At 35.1% G+C, this 15,800-nt stretch overlaps 1 protein-coding gene across 6 annotated transcripts in view; it reads right to left on the reverse strand.

Moving 5' to 3' along the window:
- ADD3 (adducin 3) overlaps positions 1–15,800 on the reverse strand; it is a 112,686-nt gene that overhangs the window by 18,559 nt on the left and 78,327 nt on the right. For all 6 annotated transcript variants that reach the window (XM_025039183.1, XM_015596384.2, XM_006920870.3 and 3 more), the window contains one exon: positions 10,156–10,376. In XM_025039183.1, coding sequence (XP_024894951.1) covers positions 10,156–10,350 — 195 coding nt within the window. In that variant the 5' untranslated portion in view covers positions 10,351–10,376. The remainder of the gene's footprint in view (positions 1–10,155; positions 10,377–15,800) is intronic.

Genomic DNA, 15,800 nt, shown 5'->3' on the forward strand with positions numbered 1-15,800 from the left:
AAAAGCCACTTTGTTAATAATTTATAATTAGACACCGAGTATAGACTGATAAAAAAGAGACCTGTTTCTTGCCTAGCAGCCTCATTATCTAGGTTCGGACAGAGTCCCTATTTGAACGGGGTGTGACTCTACAGAGTGACTCACACCGAAAGTCTTCACCTAAGTCACGCTAAATCATGGCCTCCATTTTATGATTTCCATGGCAGTTCCTTGGCCCCATAAACTCTAAAAGCAAACTGATAAGAGTTGAGAACTGATTACTCCCCTTCCATAACACTGTACTAAAGAAAGAACATTATTTTCCAACTTTGGGTACTGAACTCCTGTTCTGGAGTTCCACTGTATCTTTCCTTTCTCTCTCTCTCTGTCTCTCTCTCTGTCTTTCTCTCTGTCTCTCTCTCTCTCTCTCTCTGCGGCAGAAAGTGTTTACATAAATAAAATTTCTGAACATTAAGAGAAAATTTCTATTCCAGTAATCCTTGAGGTGCTAATATAATTCATCATTTGAATCCTCTCCCAATCCTTCACATTAGTTGAAACAGCTTGTTTTGTATTTCCATCACACTTATTTTATTAAATTCATCCCTCGTTCTCTTGCTCATTTCTATTTTCATTCATTTTAAACATGAAGGCGCTTGCAATATAAATCATCTAAACCTTGCTCTTCCATTTGAAATTGGTTACTTGTGTAGCAGAATGCCCTGCCAGAAATTAAATTCAATTTTTTTCATACTTCACCTAAGAGAGAGAAAGCAGAAAATTGCTTTGGAATCACCACCTCCGAGAGGAGTAGGTATGAAGACCCTGGAGAACACTGAGAAAAACTTTCTTGGAAGGGGGAATCTCCTGAGTCACCGACAGCAGCCTTCCTTGTAGGGCTGGGAATAAGACCTCCTGCAGTCCTTGCTTAGATGTAGTCTTGCTTAGGGGATGGCTAAATAACACAGAGGTTTCCAGAAAAAATGACTTTTTTTTTTTTTTAAATACTAGCCCCGGAGCCCATGGAGGAAAGAGGAAATGTGATTCTGAGGCTACGAGGTGGTAGATATCAGGACCAGTGCTGACACAATGTGTTGCTTTTAGAACAGCAGTTGAGAGGCATCTGTGATATGAATTAAAAGAGCTGAGTCCTAATAGCTGTAATCTTGGGAACTCAACCATGGAGTACCCTGAGCTTATCACAAAAAGAGGGACAAGGAGGTCAACCTTCCCTGATGTACCATGGTGGCCTGCACAGGCATCTGGATCAACAGTGAACCTGCATCTTCTGTTGGACGGGGAAGACTAGTTTTCAACACCACTACGTGTGGCAGGAAGGTGCAGTGGCAGATTGAACAGACTTTTGCGTGACTCTCTCATACATGCAGACATGAGCACACCACATCCTGGGTATGAAAGTCACTGATGAACCCTTTTTGGATTATGTAAGGCGCTGAAGTTCTTAGGATAACTTAGGGAAAAGTAGAATTTATAAGAGGAAGATGCCGTACTTTCTACTAATAAAACAGGTGACTAGTTGAGTGATTAATTTAAAAATACTAGCTGTGATCGTATTTGAATTCTGAGTTCATGGAGCAGTTTACACCAGTTAAACATGATGTTTCTTTTACAAATTCAAGGCCCGTTAAATAAAAATCATTAGCACAATTATAAGAATTCTAAATATCTAATTCCACTGTCTACATCTAGTTCATTTAAATACATGATTTAAACCAGAGAAACTATCCTTAAAGTATCTCCTACAAAGACACATTAATCAGAGAACTCCATTAATACATTTCTAAGACCTTGTGAATATAAAACGGTTGTGAGCTGTATATAAGATGGATGGACACCTTCATCCAGATGAGTAACATGAGTATTTTAGCACGTTTAAGGCTGAAAGGAAAAGAATCTTCCAGACATACTCATTTATCTTTATGTAAACTTCAGAAAACTTCTGGGCACCTGGCAATAAGCCAATCTTCTCCTCTGAAACTTTATCTTCTCTTTAAAACCAAATTCTATTTACACTCTCCTCAGTTCAAAGCAGCTATAATCAATGTTCTTCGATTCAGTAAAAAAAAATACATTAAGGCTACCTACTATGTATATCACTCATTATTTACATTACATTAGTTCTGAGAAGGAGGCATTATTTATTTTCTTGAATGTTGTTGCAGGAAGAACTAAAGGCAGATTCCATAGATTAAAATGATACAAAAATAAATACAGGTTATAAAAATTAAAAAAAAGAGAAATAAGCATAAGGAGGTTAGACAGAGCCAGGAATGAGGTTAAGATACAAAGTACATGCTATAAAACTGTATGCATTTGCTGGAGATAGGCCAGATTTTATCTAAACTCTCTAAGTCAACATGAATCAAGACAATCGTCTCAGTATGCTGATTTATAATGGCTTTATGATTAAAATCAACCAGTTGTTCAAGAGAATCACAACTATTTAAGAAACTAATGAGAACTTTCTGCTGGATGGGGATGAGAAAGCTAAATAAGAAAGTTTGAAAAATTTGTCCAACAACACATAGCTATTAAATGTCAAAGGCAAAGACTTGAGTCAAATGCTACTTTTCGTTAGTGAAAATACTTTTTTTCACTACCATATATCCCACAATATGGCGAGTACCATCCTAAAACGTTGGGACGATCCATGGTGTCACAGGGGAATGTATAAGCCCTTCTGAAATCAATTAAGAGAAAAATATGACTTTCTCCTTTAAGGCTAGTGAAAAATTTCAAAGTAATTCTTCTACTACAAAAGATTTAATATTTTTTGTTGTAAACATTTTAACTCATTTTTAATGTTTCAAATATTTTTGAAATATTGTTCAAATAATTACCTAAGTCATAAAAGTTAGTGTAAAAATTACTAATGATATAAAATGGTTTTACCTGATTTAAAAAATTTATCATACTTATTAAACTTTAATTCAAATATTAAAATAAAATTTTACTTATCTTTATGATGGATAATCATATTCCTACTAAAATATACCGTGAACAAAATAATCTTTTATAGATGATTCATTTAGATCCCACAACAAAGTCCTGAGATAGATGACTATTCGCTAAAGATTGCACACTAACACGTTCGTGGAACAAAGATTCAAATCTGCACTCTCAGTTGGGTACGGGATCTTCTCCTATTTTTACCAAAGATGGGTTGTATCACTGAAACCAAATACAATTAATAATGCGACAGGCATGTTGTGATGAGAAATACTGAGTAAATCTCAGGATAGATTAGAGCACTAGGTTATAACGATAGAAAAAGCAAGACAAATTATCAAGCAGCAGATGATGATGATCCTGGAGTACCACAGTACTTGCTCTCTTACAATTAGGAATTCTCCCATTAAAGCAGACAAGAAATTATAAGCAAGGCAGCAAGGTCACATGCTGGGCTTTTGAAGTCAGATTAAGCCAACAAGTTCTCTAGAAGAGTCAGGTTAAAAGATCAAACAAGACATACACAAAGCTGCAGCATAAACCTGGCTTCTATCTCAGATACAGAAGAGCACAGGAAGTAGTGGGGGTTGTTACACCTTGAATACATAGATACACGGATGTGAATAAGCCAGAGTGCCATCAGGGTCATAGATTCTGGTACCTTCAAAGACAAAGTGCAGCCTAAAGAATTATGATTAAAATCTTCAAAGTATTGCCACAAAAGCATAAAATGTTTTAAATTAGCAATGTTGTATATAACTTTATATACACAATTTCCACAAAAATAACTGCCTACAATATGTTAGGTATTGTACTACATGCTTTAGTTATTTCATTCGTCACAACGATCCTATTAGTTACATTTTATTAACAAGGAAACCGATGATCAAGTTAAGTGAGTTTCTCAATGTCACATAGCTAATGAGTGGTGGTGAACCCAGGTCCAAAACAAGCACTGTATGCATATATGTATGTATAAGAAAATTATGTAAACAGATTAAAACAGGAAATGATGAGAATATGGGCTGACTCGAACTTAGGCCAAAACAGTCTGGTACTCCAGTCTCTATAATCAGTTATGCAATTTTGGGGGGCTGTATCTACCATTACTACCTTTTGTTGTGGTCTAGCCGATGAAGTTTGCTCAGTATTGTCTGATCACAACTTGTACTGTTCTATCCCTGCTCACTGAATTTCATCAAATGGAAATGCTGGCTGGCTTCCACTGTTCCTCTACCTAATGAATTACTTTTTTTTTCAACATTCATCCTAAATGCTACCTTCTTCTGAAGCCTCTTCTTTAATCACCCCATACTTAGGGAAGATCTCCATACTTCTTTTTCTGAATTCTTTTAACATCTGCCTATATTACATCTAGGGTATCTATCATTATGATTGTGGTTTATTTTTCCTACTTTACTATGCCATAGTATCTGATGGCTGGGGCTGTCTTTCACATTTCTAGTCTCCCTGAGCGTCTAGTTCAGTGTTCAATTAATAAAATAGTAGGTTAGAGTTTCTTTTCTTTTTATTTTCCTAAATATAAATAAAGAATCTGATCTCAATCTGAATTGAGTTAATGATAGCAAAGATCCATTCCATTTCATAGGTTATTAGCACTGGAATCTGAAGCTCTAGAAAACAATCTTATTAGCCTATTACTTGAATAAGAAATTCCTCCTGTGTAATTAGGCCTGTCCATCACCTAATGGGAGAAATTCTTTTTTTTTTTTTTTTTTAAACGAATCTTCATTGAATGTTCTAAATTTTTAAAAAGTCATTTAATTGTTTAGCTCAAACAAAATCCTACTTCAAAACTTGGATTGTCCCCAGAGCCTTATAGTTTGGATAGCTCTCTCATCAAACACAGGTCTAAAAAAAGTATGATTAAAAAAATCATTAGGTGAAAAGCAAAACATTTAAGTTAAAGAGAGGGTGCCTTAAAAGCCTTATCTGAATTTCACACCTTTTAATTTTATACATCTTCTGTCAATGTTGAGGGAGTGATCCTGTGAACTTGAATTCGTAAGGTGTGGATAAAAATAAACTTGTAAAAACATGAAAGGTTCAGAGTTTGAGATTCATGTAGGGTAAGAGTATCCTCATGTACATACATATTCATTTATACTATAAACCAAAAGCAGCATTAACTTGAAATATTAGACCTGAAGGCTTCTGAATCTAAGATCGGAACTTTCAGGAGAAAGTGGCAATAGATGAAAGATATTCTAAACCACAGAAAAGAGAGGACCAATTTGATAAAAGAAACTGACCTGATGTGATTATTTTAGTTAAGGCTGAAAAAAAAAAATATAGGCTGATGTATAAGTAATACCTAACTCAGGGAAATCAGGTAAGAGAATACTCATAAATATCAGAGATGGATTTTAAATATACACATATGGATGTTCTACCTCAAAATAATTACTAGAGCAAAAAGAAAAAATGATTACAGACTGCTGCTCCCAAGGCACCCTGCAATTGCTATTAGATCTCTCCTAAAGTGGAATTAGGAGCATAACAAACTTACTTAGAAATTCTCCATTAAGAAATGTAATCATTTGGAAATAGATTACCACTGGCCCTGTTAAAAGGAGAAAAAACAAATAAACCAAATTTCCTTCTGGATGGTCATTTTCTTGTATCTAACTCTTAATTAATATGAAGCTAAAGGTTAGAATATCTTTTCTTGAAGCTGGTATATAATAAAAATGCAAACGTTAATAAAGATATTTGCATCTTAAACTTCCAAAGTGCCCAGATAAATCATAGTGGTTTTGACCAGTTATTCTAATTACGGTGCTCTGCTAGCAATTTACACCTTAGTTACAGTGATATTCTAAAATGTATATATATGGCTTTGAAGTTTTTCCTATCTTCAAAATAAGCTTGTAGTGTTATGCATTGCCCTGTTATTAAGAAATGTTAGTGTGTCATATGCCTGAACTATCACCACCTATACTCCTGTTGTCCTCTCTTTTAGAATAACATTGCACATTTCTGTAGGCCAGTCTAAATTGCTTCCTATAAGTGGTAAGGCTTAAGAACTTTCGTTCTTTTTCTGAAACCCACCAACTGTTTTCCATATTAAACAGCCAAGCTCAGTAGGAGCTTGTTGGACACCATTCACAGCCCACCCAGCTATTATTCATATATCCATCTACTACGCATTCGGAATTCAAATATCTACTATGCACAATGTGCCATTAGTTTTTCCACTTACATGCTTCTTTAACTTTGATGAGGCATCATTTAAATCCAATGATTTGCCATGAACTCAGAGAAGAGGGTAAATGACAATCTAGGATCTCCATAGACATATATATGAGTAGTATATTGGTCAAAAAAACCTTTCAGATTCTCTTTATGGCATTAACAAAATCTCTAGCTAAACCAGTCTCCTCACCAGCAGTTAATTTCTAAGACAAATATTTTCTTAAAATAAAAAATTATGACAAAGGCCATGAAATTCCTAGAAAGAAGTAATACTTGGAGTCAGGATGAAACAAATTCTATGTTCTCTTATTTTCTCAGTTCAAGACAATAAGGTGCTATGTTTGTCATACAAATTTATAGATACCAAAAGGTCTTGTGACTGGAAACTCTTCTTGAGTTGAGTTGAATTAACTTGAGCAATAGATCTGAAGATGAATGAAACAATAATGTATGGGTGGAATCATTTCATTGTTACTGAATGCTTTAAGTGGTACAGCCTAGTGCTTAAGGGTGTGAACTTTGGAGTTTAAATTCAGACTCTACCATTTAACTAAACTTGTAAAAACTTTAGCAAGTTATTTAATGTCTCTAGGTTTCAGTTTATTCATCTGTAAACTAGGATACAATACTTCTTTGATTGAGTTTTTGAGGATTAAATAGGATTCGCTACATAATAGGTGCCTGGCACAGAGTAAGTGCTTAATAAAAAAAAGTATTACACTTTGCTTTTATTAGTTTCTCTCCTAATTTCCTTTCTTCCCAAATGAACTTATAATATTAAATAGAAGACTGATAAATTTGTTTCTTACAAACATGAATTAGTACTATACTTGATTTTGATCTTTACTGGTTATGAGTTTTGTCTAACAGAGTGAACCCCAATATTCATAGGAGACCACAAAGATTTTAAGAGAGTTATATTGGCAGAAACACTGCAAGCTTGGGCTTAGTGGAATAAAGACAGTACAAAAAAGTCTTGAACTCCAAAACCTCTACAAGAAAGAAGCAGGCTGAGAAAACACACAGTTGCAAACACAAGCTGCCTTTCAAGGAAAAGGAACAATGATTCAGAGGATGGAACCGAAAGCCCAGAGCTAGGGAGACTCACCTCTAGTAAGTAGAAGGGCTGAGTACTGACCAGCAGAACTTCCAAACATTTGCCCAGGTGGATTTCAGAAATGCTATGGATGAGCTACTCTTCAATAACCTACTTGTCCCCTATTTTGAACAAGAACGTTTTAGCCATTACCTATGTCTGCCCCCACCATCGTGTGGGGGGTGTGTGTGCATGTGGTGGAGGGACAGATAACTTGTCTCTTTAGTTCTCAGGTTAACAGATTAAAAGAAGGAGCTGTACTTAAGGAATTATACCCAGGAGCATCATCTGCCCCTGGATGAGATTTAGATGAGATTCTAGATTCACGCTAAGGTTGTAATGGAATAAAACTTTCGCAGGGTTTAGGAGAGCGCGAATGCGCCTGGCATGTGCGAGGAAGGAAAATAAATTGTGTCAGATGGTAGTGCTTTTAAAACAAACTGGTCAGAGAGTGAACAATCCACCCCTGAAAAGGTGGAGCTTAATTTCTGTCGAGTATGAGCTGAACTTAGTGACTCACTTGTACCTAATGACTATGGTAGGAAAGATGGTGTTTAATGTCTGACATTAGGTCGTAAGAGGCACTGCAGTCTCCTCCTTGCTCTCTCTCAGATACTTACTCTGGGGGAGAGCACTCAAACAGCCTCAGGTAAAGGTCCACGTGGCAAGGAACTGTGGCTTTTGCCAATACCAATGTGAGTGGCCCACCTGAAGAGCGGAAACCTCCAGGCCAGTCGAGCCTTCAAATGACAGTAGCCCTGGCTGATGTCTTGACTGCAACTTCATGACAGACCTTGAGCCAGAACCACTGACTAAGCAGCTCCTAAATTCCTGACCCACAGAAATGATGAGATATAAATAAAGCTTGTTGTTTTAAGCTGCTAAGTTTTGGGATACTTTGTCATTTAGCAATAGGTAACTAATATAGGCCACTATATATCATTTCCTGTGGTGAAAAGTTTATTGTATTAAAAGAAATTTGAGGACCTCTGACCTAAAACATGTCAGATAGACAAAACTTAAACACTTTCACAAACAAGATTTTAAACTGATTAGCAAGGATCTAGGGAAAAAGTGAGCAATCCACAATTCTTTTAAATCTTTGTTTCTCTTTAAGCTGAAAATTATCATTCATGTGAATATGGCAATTTACATATCTGCTCTATCCTGTTTTTTCATTAAGTTCCCCAAAGCATAAGTAAAATTGATACTTTTAAGCGATTTACAAATGAAAATACATAAATAATAAAAAATTAGAAATCTACTGAAAGTTATGCTGTCTTTAGTTTAACGGGAAAATTATAAAACAAAAACCCTGGCATGGAAATGCAGTTTAGTGCCTTTTCCTTTTAAACTCTACAGTTACAATGAATAGTCCTCTTTGGAGCACTTTCCACACAGTAGGTTTTACTCTACTGTTATTAGTATGATTTACCAACCTATGGTATTTACCATTATCTTGCTATTATCTGAAACTATGGTGTAAAGAGCACCAACTATAAGAAACTTCTTTTTTCATATCCAGCTGGGTTATCAGAAGTCTGGATGTCTAACCAACTCAGTATTTAACAACTCTGAACAAAATCTGAACTTTATCTCATTCTTTCAGTGATTTAATTCTATATGTTACTATAGTCATTTGGCTAATAAGTTCTTAAAAGTAGGCTTTCTTTAGAAGAGGAAATATATCTATTTTGATCCAAGTAATTAATGTGCCCTTCAAGTATTTATAAACACAGAAACTCAGGTTTGCATAAAAGAAGGCACCGTCAGTAGAGCTCTTTTCTCTTCTATTTATTCCCTCATGATGACTTCTTTGGTTAATCGCCTTTCCATTGGGAAAGGGTTGCTTTAAGAGTTTAAAGGATGGTTTAAAGCTTTAAATCTAAGCTACATTTAAATTCCTCAAAGCTTGCATTGCTTTTATAACTTGTATTTGCTTTTATCTAGGCCACTGGAACAGGAGAATTACTCAGAGTGGAATTCCCCTTTGGCTTTGGACTCGACTTCTGTGATTAAATTCACAAGGGCACAACAAAAATTATTTACCAGGGCCACCTCAGGCAGCTCGAAGCCTCGGTGCTTATTTTAGTACCTAAGTTGAAAACCTAATTAACCCTAACCCGGGCATCGCATGTCTCCGTGTGCTGAACTCTGCCTTGAGGAGCCCATGATCTTCATGATGCATGAAGCTAGCAAATCATTTTACGTCGTAAATCAAGCCGTTCCCTCACTTTCTATCGCTTACCTGTGACCTTTAAAATTTCACTAAGGGTCGGAAAACTAACAAATCATTTGAATAGAATTCACAAAGTCTGGATATTATTGCGCAGGCAGAATTTTCTCCTTGAGTTTCGATTAAAATCCACTTTTAAGCTAGTTAGTTTGGTGTGTAGACATGTATGTGTGCCTGCATCAGGTGTATGTAACACGAGGCTGCCAAATCACAGGTCTCCTCAGGAACCTGAGTCTTCCTATGCCGCTCCGAGTGTAAGGTACCCAAAGGAAGAAGCAAATATGTGCATGAAATGTACCTAACTCATTTCTTAGTTCCTAAACACTTCAGTCATGCCTTTCATTTCTTCACAGATATTCAGTCTGAACTGGGTGTCCTTGAGCTCAGAAGCATCTTTTGTCCTCCTTTAATGAGGCATTACATTCAAACACCACACAAAGAAAATTTACACCACCAAGACAATACTAGTTTGTTATTAGAGCTTTGTAAATCAAATATATAAATTAGTGTTTGTTTTGCCTCTGAAAAATTGGGGGCAACTTGTCATTTTTCCTCCACCCCCCTTCCAACCTGAGAATTAAGATACCTGTCCTACCTCATTATAACAAGGTTTCCAAAGAAGAAGAAAAATTAGAGTCTTGTAATTATTTCAACTCACAGGACTTTGCAAGATCTGAGTGACTCGTTTCCTCTGCTCCATCATATTGAAGTCTTGTCGTAGATCAGGAGACATGTTCCTCTCCCTGAGGTATTCTGGGTCATTTTCATTGATGCGGTCAAAATACCTCTCTTTGTGAGGCATACTGGGAGGAGGAGGAGTGGTGATCACGCCTTGGCCGGCATCTGAACTCATGCTTCAAGCCTGCCGATTCCCCTTATCTGTATTAATAAACACAAAGGAGGACATTCATGGTAAATTCATTAACTCAAATTATTTAACATCGGTCAAGCAGAACTTTATACTTTGCCCTCAGAAAGTTATGGTGGTAACTTTCTTTGAAAAGCAGCTTCTCAAAAAAAATTTGGAACAATTTTTCATTAAGGTAAAAATATTTTAACCTATATCGCTCAATTGGAAATTGCTATTTTTGGAGCTAATGGAAACTTGTGGTTCAATTATAACAATGTCATCAGCTGCTATTGCATTTTTTAAAAGCAGTGATCAAAATATACCAAAGTAAAACACCACATCTATGGTGGCAAATCTTCACGGTTAGTAAGTACTGTCAGTAGAGCTTCTCTTTTCTTTCTCATTCAAGATTTTGCTAGACCAAACTTTGGCCATATTTAATAACCACTGCATTTTATAATGAATGTAATTTACTAACATATGAGAGAAACACAGCTTTAAGTTTTTTAAATGATTCAACAACTTCCCAGGGAGAAATGTAGGAATTATTAAGGTTGTTTGATTACATAACTTCAGCAAATAGTGCTTTAAATCCAAGTAAGAAACAATAAAAAGCTATTCAGAAACCACATAAACAGCTGATTTCACTTAATTATCATTATCACTGATATTTAGGATAGTCCTTGATTTTATGCTCAGACAACAAATTCATTTGGGCTTTGCTATAGCTGAGTACCTAACTAACTACAGATAGGTCAACAGGACAGTCATTTAAGATTCCTCCCCTCACTCCCACCAGTGATCTCTGTTAGAAGTTAATGAGGTCATCAGTGCTTCTCAAATTGTCTATTGTGACTTTCTCTCATTTGCTGTGGGCCAATAATCTTGTAAAATCCAAAATTATGCATTTAGCTGTCACGGTAATTTCAAACTGCAAGAAGTTTCCAAACACTTAATATCATAGTCTACACTTGTCACAGACTGGTAATAAATAGTCCAGTCTGCAGACTGGCACTGGATCCTGAACCACATTCAGAGTAGCAGTGACCTAGCAGAGAGTAACAGACACTGCCAACCAAAGGAATGTGTCCTCAAACTTTTAGAAGTGACATGGCATTAAGCCTTTCAAGAGAAAAAGAGACTACTGATGAATGTATCACTTTCCTTAGTTGTTCTTTTGAACTGAGTATAGAAAATGCAGAAATGTACAAGGAAGAAGAAAAGGAAACAAAAAATAAAAAAAGAAGTTGTAAAAATGGTTTTGCTTAATACAATTTTCTCTCCAGGTGGTCACTTTGAATTAAATGCAAGATTCAGTATAAATGATTGGGTAACAGAATAATTATCTGACTAGGAAAGTGTTATCCTTTAAAGTGGTTATTTGCTTGGTGGTAAGAATCACTTCATAATAAGGGGAGTTAATGTAAAACATCCAAGTATGCTTTTTCCATTCAAGTGAAAAACTAAGGGGACACAAGTTTCTGTGAACTTGCAACTCTGCAGTCCTTCCAGCCTCAAGTTCCAGAACACTTTTTTTTCTAGATAGACCCAGAAGGGGAAAGGCAAAGGTCACTTTCATCTTAGGGATCTGAATCCCTGATAAAGACCAGAGACATCTGGTCCCATCTTTTAAACACACTAACGACCAATGAGGTTACTGTATTTATCTCTAATAATAGTCTTCTCTGATAGACTTCATCTCTAAAGCTGCCTTGACCCAACTTATCCCGAGCAAACTTATAAGACACTAAACATTTTTGCATTAATTCTAGTCCTGGAAATGTAAACTGAATCTGTTAAAAATAATTTTTGCAAAACATGTTAAAATTATTTCCTTATTCACTATCAATCTCATATGCAACATTCTATGTTACCTAAATTATTTTAGTGTATCACACAGAAATATTCAGGAAATATGGTTTAAAACACTTTATATCAAACTGTTTTAATGAAATTCTGATTTTGTGACTAGAAAGCAACTAATAAGCGAAGGAAATGTATAAAAAAAAATGAGCTTTTATATAATTGAGTCTTTCACATCCTAATTTATCTATTTAAAAATTGGGAAAAAAACACTTAAGAATGAGCATGTGATAATTAAATGGTTCTTCACAGGATAAATGGCCAGATTTTTTCTTTTTTACACAACATTCACTACTAATGGAATGACCCTGGCCATCCTACATTCTTCAAAAATAGGTTTTACTCTACTGTTATTAGTATGATTTACCAACCTATGGTATTTACCATTATCTTGCTATTATCTGAAACTATGGTGTAAAGAGCACCAACTATAAGAAACTTCTTTTTTCATATCCAGCTGGGTTATCAGAAGTCTGGATGTCTAACCAATCTTTGGAAACTAATTTTCTAACCAATCTTTGGAAGCTATTTATAATAGGTCCACTTGAAATTCTTTAAACGGCTTATTGCTAGCAGATCAAAATTTCAAAGAAAATTAAGTTAAAAAAAAGCAAATTCACATATATTAGTAAATGTCATGCTGACTTTAAGTAGCCAAGTACAGACTAAGTGGGTTTTCAATTAATAATTGCGGCATCACTTAACAAAGAAATCAATTCCATTTTAGTTTGCCATGGTAGGCCACTGGCTTCTTAAGTCATATTAAAAAAGACAGTCCACTAATATTGCCTTCAGCTGGATAGTACCCATTCCTCAATCCCAAAAGCATATTTAGCTTAATGGAGAATAGAGTTAGATAATAAGCTTGTGTCTCACTGAATTTGTTGATGATTATAAAATAATTATATGAACACGGCAAAAAATAAATAACTGGTAGTAGATTCACTGCATTAAGCACTGATTTAAGAAACTGATAAATGAAATACTGATAAGTAAAAGCTTATAGTTTGAAGAACTCTTCATGATGAACGCATTTGTAGATGAGTAAGATAAAAAGGAAGATACATCCATTTTAATAATAATACTATATATACATAACACTTTATGCTTTATACCACCTCATACACCTTTCTATCTTATTTTATCTTCGGAACTACACAATGGACGAGGCTGATAATTTAGAGGATCAGTGGATTAAACATCCTGCCCCAAATCATGCTACTTTTGTTTTAGGCAATATTCAAAGGCATAATTTCTGTCTACTAGTTCTCTTGACAATGACACATACTATTTCACATATCATAAAGTATAAGAAGGCTACACAATTTTGAGACTTTGTCTGCATTCCGTCATAAATATTTAAAAATTGGAGGTTATGGAATCTGTCAAAAAATGAGGAAATGACACCTAAAAAAAAGAACTAAGATTAGAAATGCCTCAAAACATGCTGACCTTTTTAAAACTTCAAAAGCTCATTACTTATCTTAGCTTTTTAATACTAGAATTTTCAAAGTGTTATGTATTTGTAATAAGAATTGAGAATTTATGTAAAGGATAGAATAAAGAACAAGAATAGTAACTTATCATTTGAGTATTCTTCCATACATAGGTGCTGAACAATGAGTTTTACATAGAGTTTAAGTAAATATAAGAACAAGTCGTTTTCTGCAATTTTTCATGCCAAGTACTATATATACAGATTGAATTGTTATTTCAAGCCTTGAAAAAATTTTTTGGATCCTCAAGATTACCTGAACACAAACAGAATTCAGGAAAATAGGGGAGAAGCTTGCAGCATTATTCACAATAGCCAAGATAATGGAAACAACCCAAGTATCCACTGATAAATGAATGGATTAAAAAATGTGGTATATACACAATGGAATATTATTCGGTCATAAAAAGAAGGAAATCCTACCATTTTTAACAACCTGGATGGACCTCAAGGGCATTATGCTAAGTGAAATAAGTCAGAAAAAAACTTGTACATGAAATGTTCATAGCTGCACTATTCACAATAGCCAAAAGGTGGAACCAACCCAAATGTCCATCAACTGATGAATGGATAAACAATAAATGTAGTATAGTCACATAATGGAATATTATTCAGCCATAAGAGGAATGAAGTACTGATACATCTACAACATGAATGAACTTCAAAAACGTTAAGGTAAGAAAAGAAGCCAGACAGAAAAGGCCACTATTATATAATTCCATTTATGTAACATCCAAAACAGGCAAATCCGAGGAGACAGAAAGCAGACTGGCGGCTGCCAGGGCTTAGGGGACGGAGGGATGGGGAATGGCTGCTTAATATGTACCGGGTTTGGGTTTGTGGTGATGAAAAAGTGCTGGTTTATATAGTCTGCTGGCTGCACGACACTGTGAATATACTTAATGCCTCTGAACTGTATACTTTAAAATGGTTAAAATGGTAATATTCATATGTGTTTTATGACAATAAAAAAGTAACTCAAAATGGATCACAGGCTTAACTGCAAAACTATAAAACTTTAGGGAAAAAACAGGAGAAAATCTTCAGGATCTAGGGCTAGGCAAAGAAGTCTTAGACTTGACACCAAAACATGATCTATAAAGGAAAACTAATATTTTGGACCTAACCAAAATTTAAAATGTTTGTCTGCAAAGACCCATTAAGAGGATAAAAAGACAAGCTACAAACCATGGGAAAAAATTTGCAAACCACATATCCAACAAAGAACTAGTATGTATAATACGTAACATTTTCGAAACTCAGCAATTAAATAAAAATCAAACTATTCATTGAAGAGGATATTTCTATGGTGAACAAGCACGCCAAAAGATGTTTAACATTATTAGTCATTAGGGAAATGTAAATTAAAATCAGAAGATACCTCTACACAAGTGGCAGAATGGCTAAAAAATATAGTAACAGAATAGTGACATCTTCTCAAACGCCGGAGAAGATGTAAAGAAACTGAATCCCTTGTACACTGTTAGTGGGAATATAAAATGGTACAGTTACTCTGGCAGTTTGGCATTTTCTTAAAAAATTAAATACGCAACTACCATTATTATCCAGCAATTGAAATCCTGATCACTTAATCTAGAAAAAGGAAGACATATCTTTTCAACATCAAAACACAAACTTGTATATGCAAATTTATAGCTTTATTTGTAACAATCAAATATTGGAAACAATCTAGATGTCCGTCAACAGGTGGATGATTAAACTGTGGTATATCCATATTACACAATATAAACACAATAAAAAGGAATGAATTACTGATACACACAACAGCCTGAATAAACCTCCAGTGAATTATGCTAAGCAACAAAAGCCAATCTCAAAAGTTTACATACAGCATGATTCCACTTATATAATACAGTAGGTCCTCAAATAATGTATCATTATAACATTGATGAGACACTGTAGGAACTTAGCTCGTTTACATCAGTTAGCCTGTGGTAAAGCTGGTTTTATTATACATCGTTTCACTCAGTTGCAGAACCTATCCATGACATAAACTGAGGACTCATCTATTCCTCAAATGACAAAGTTACAGAAGTGGGGAACAGATCAGTGATTGCTGGCGGGGGTGGGGGAG

The sequence above is a fragment of the Pteropus alecto genome, unplaced genomic scaffold (assembly GCF_000325575.1).
Source record: "Pteropus alecto unplaced genomic scaffold, ASM32557v1 scaffold177, whole genome shotgun sequence".
NCBI lineage: Eukaryota > Metazoa > Chordata > Mammalia > Chiroptera > Pteropodidae > Pteropus > Pteropus alecto.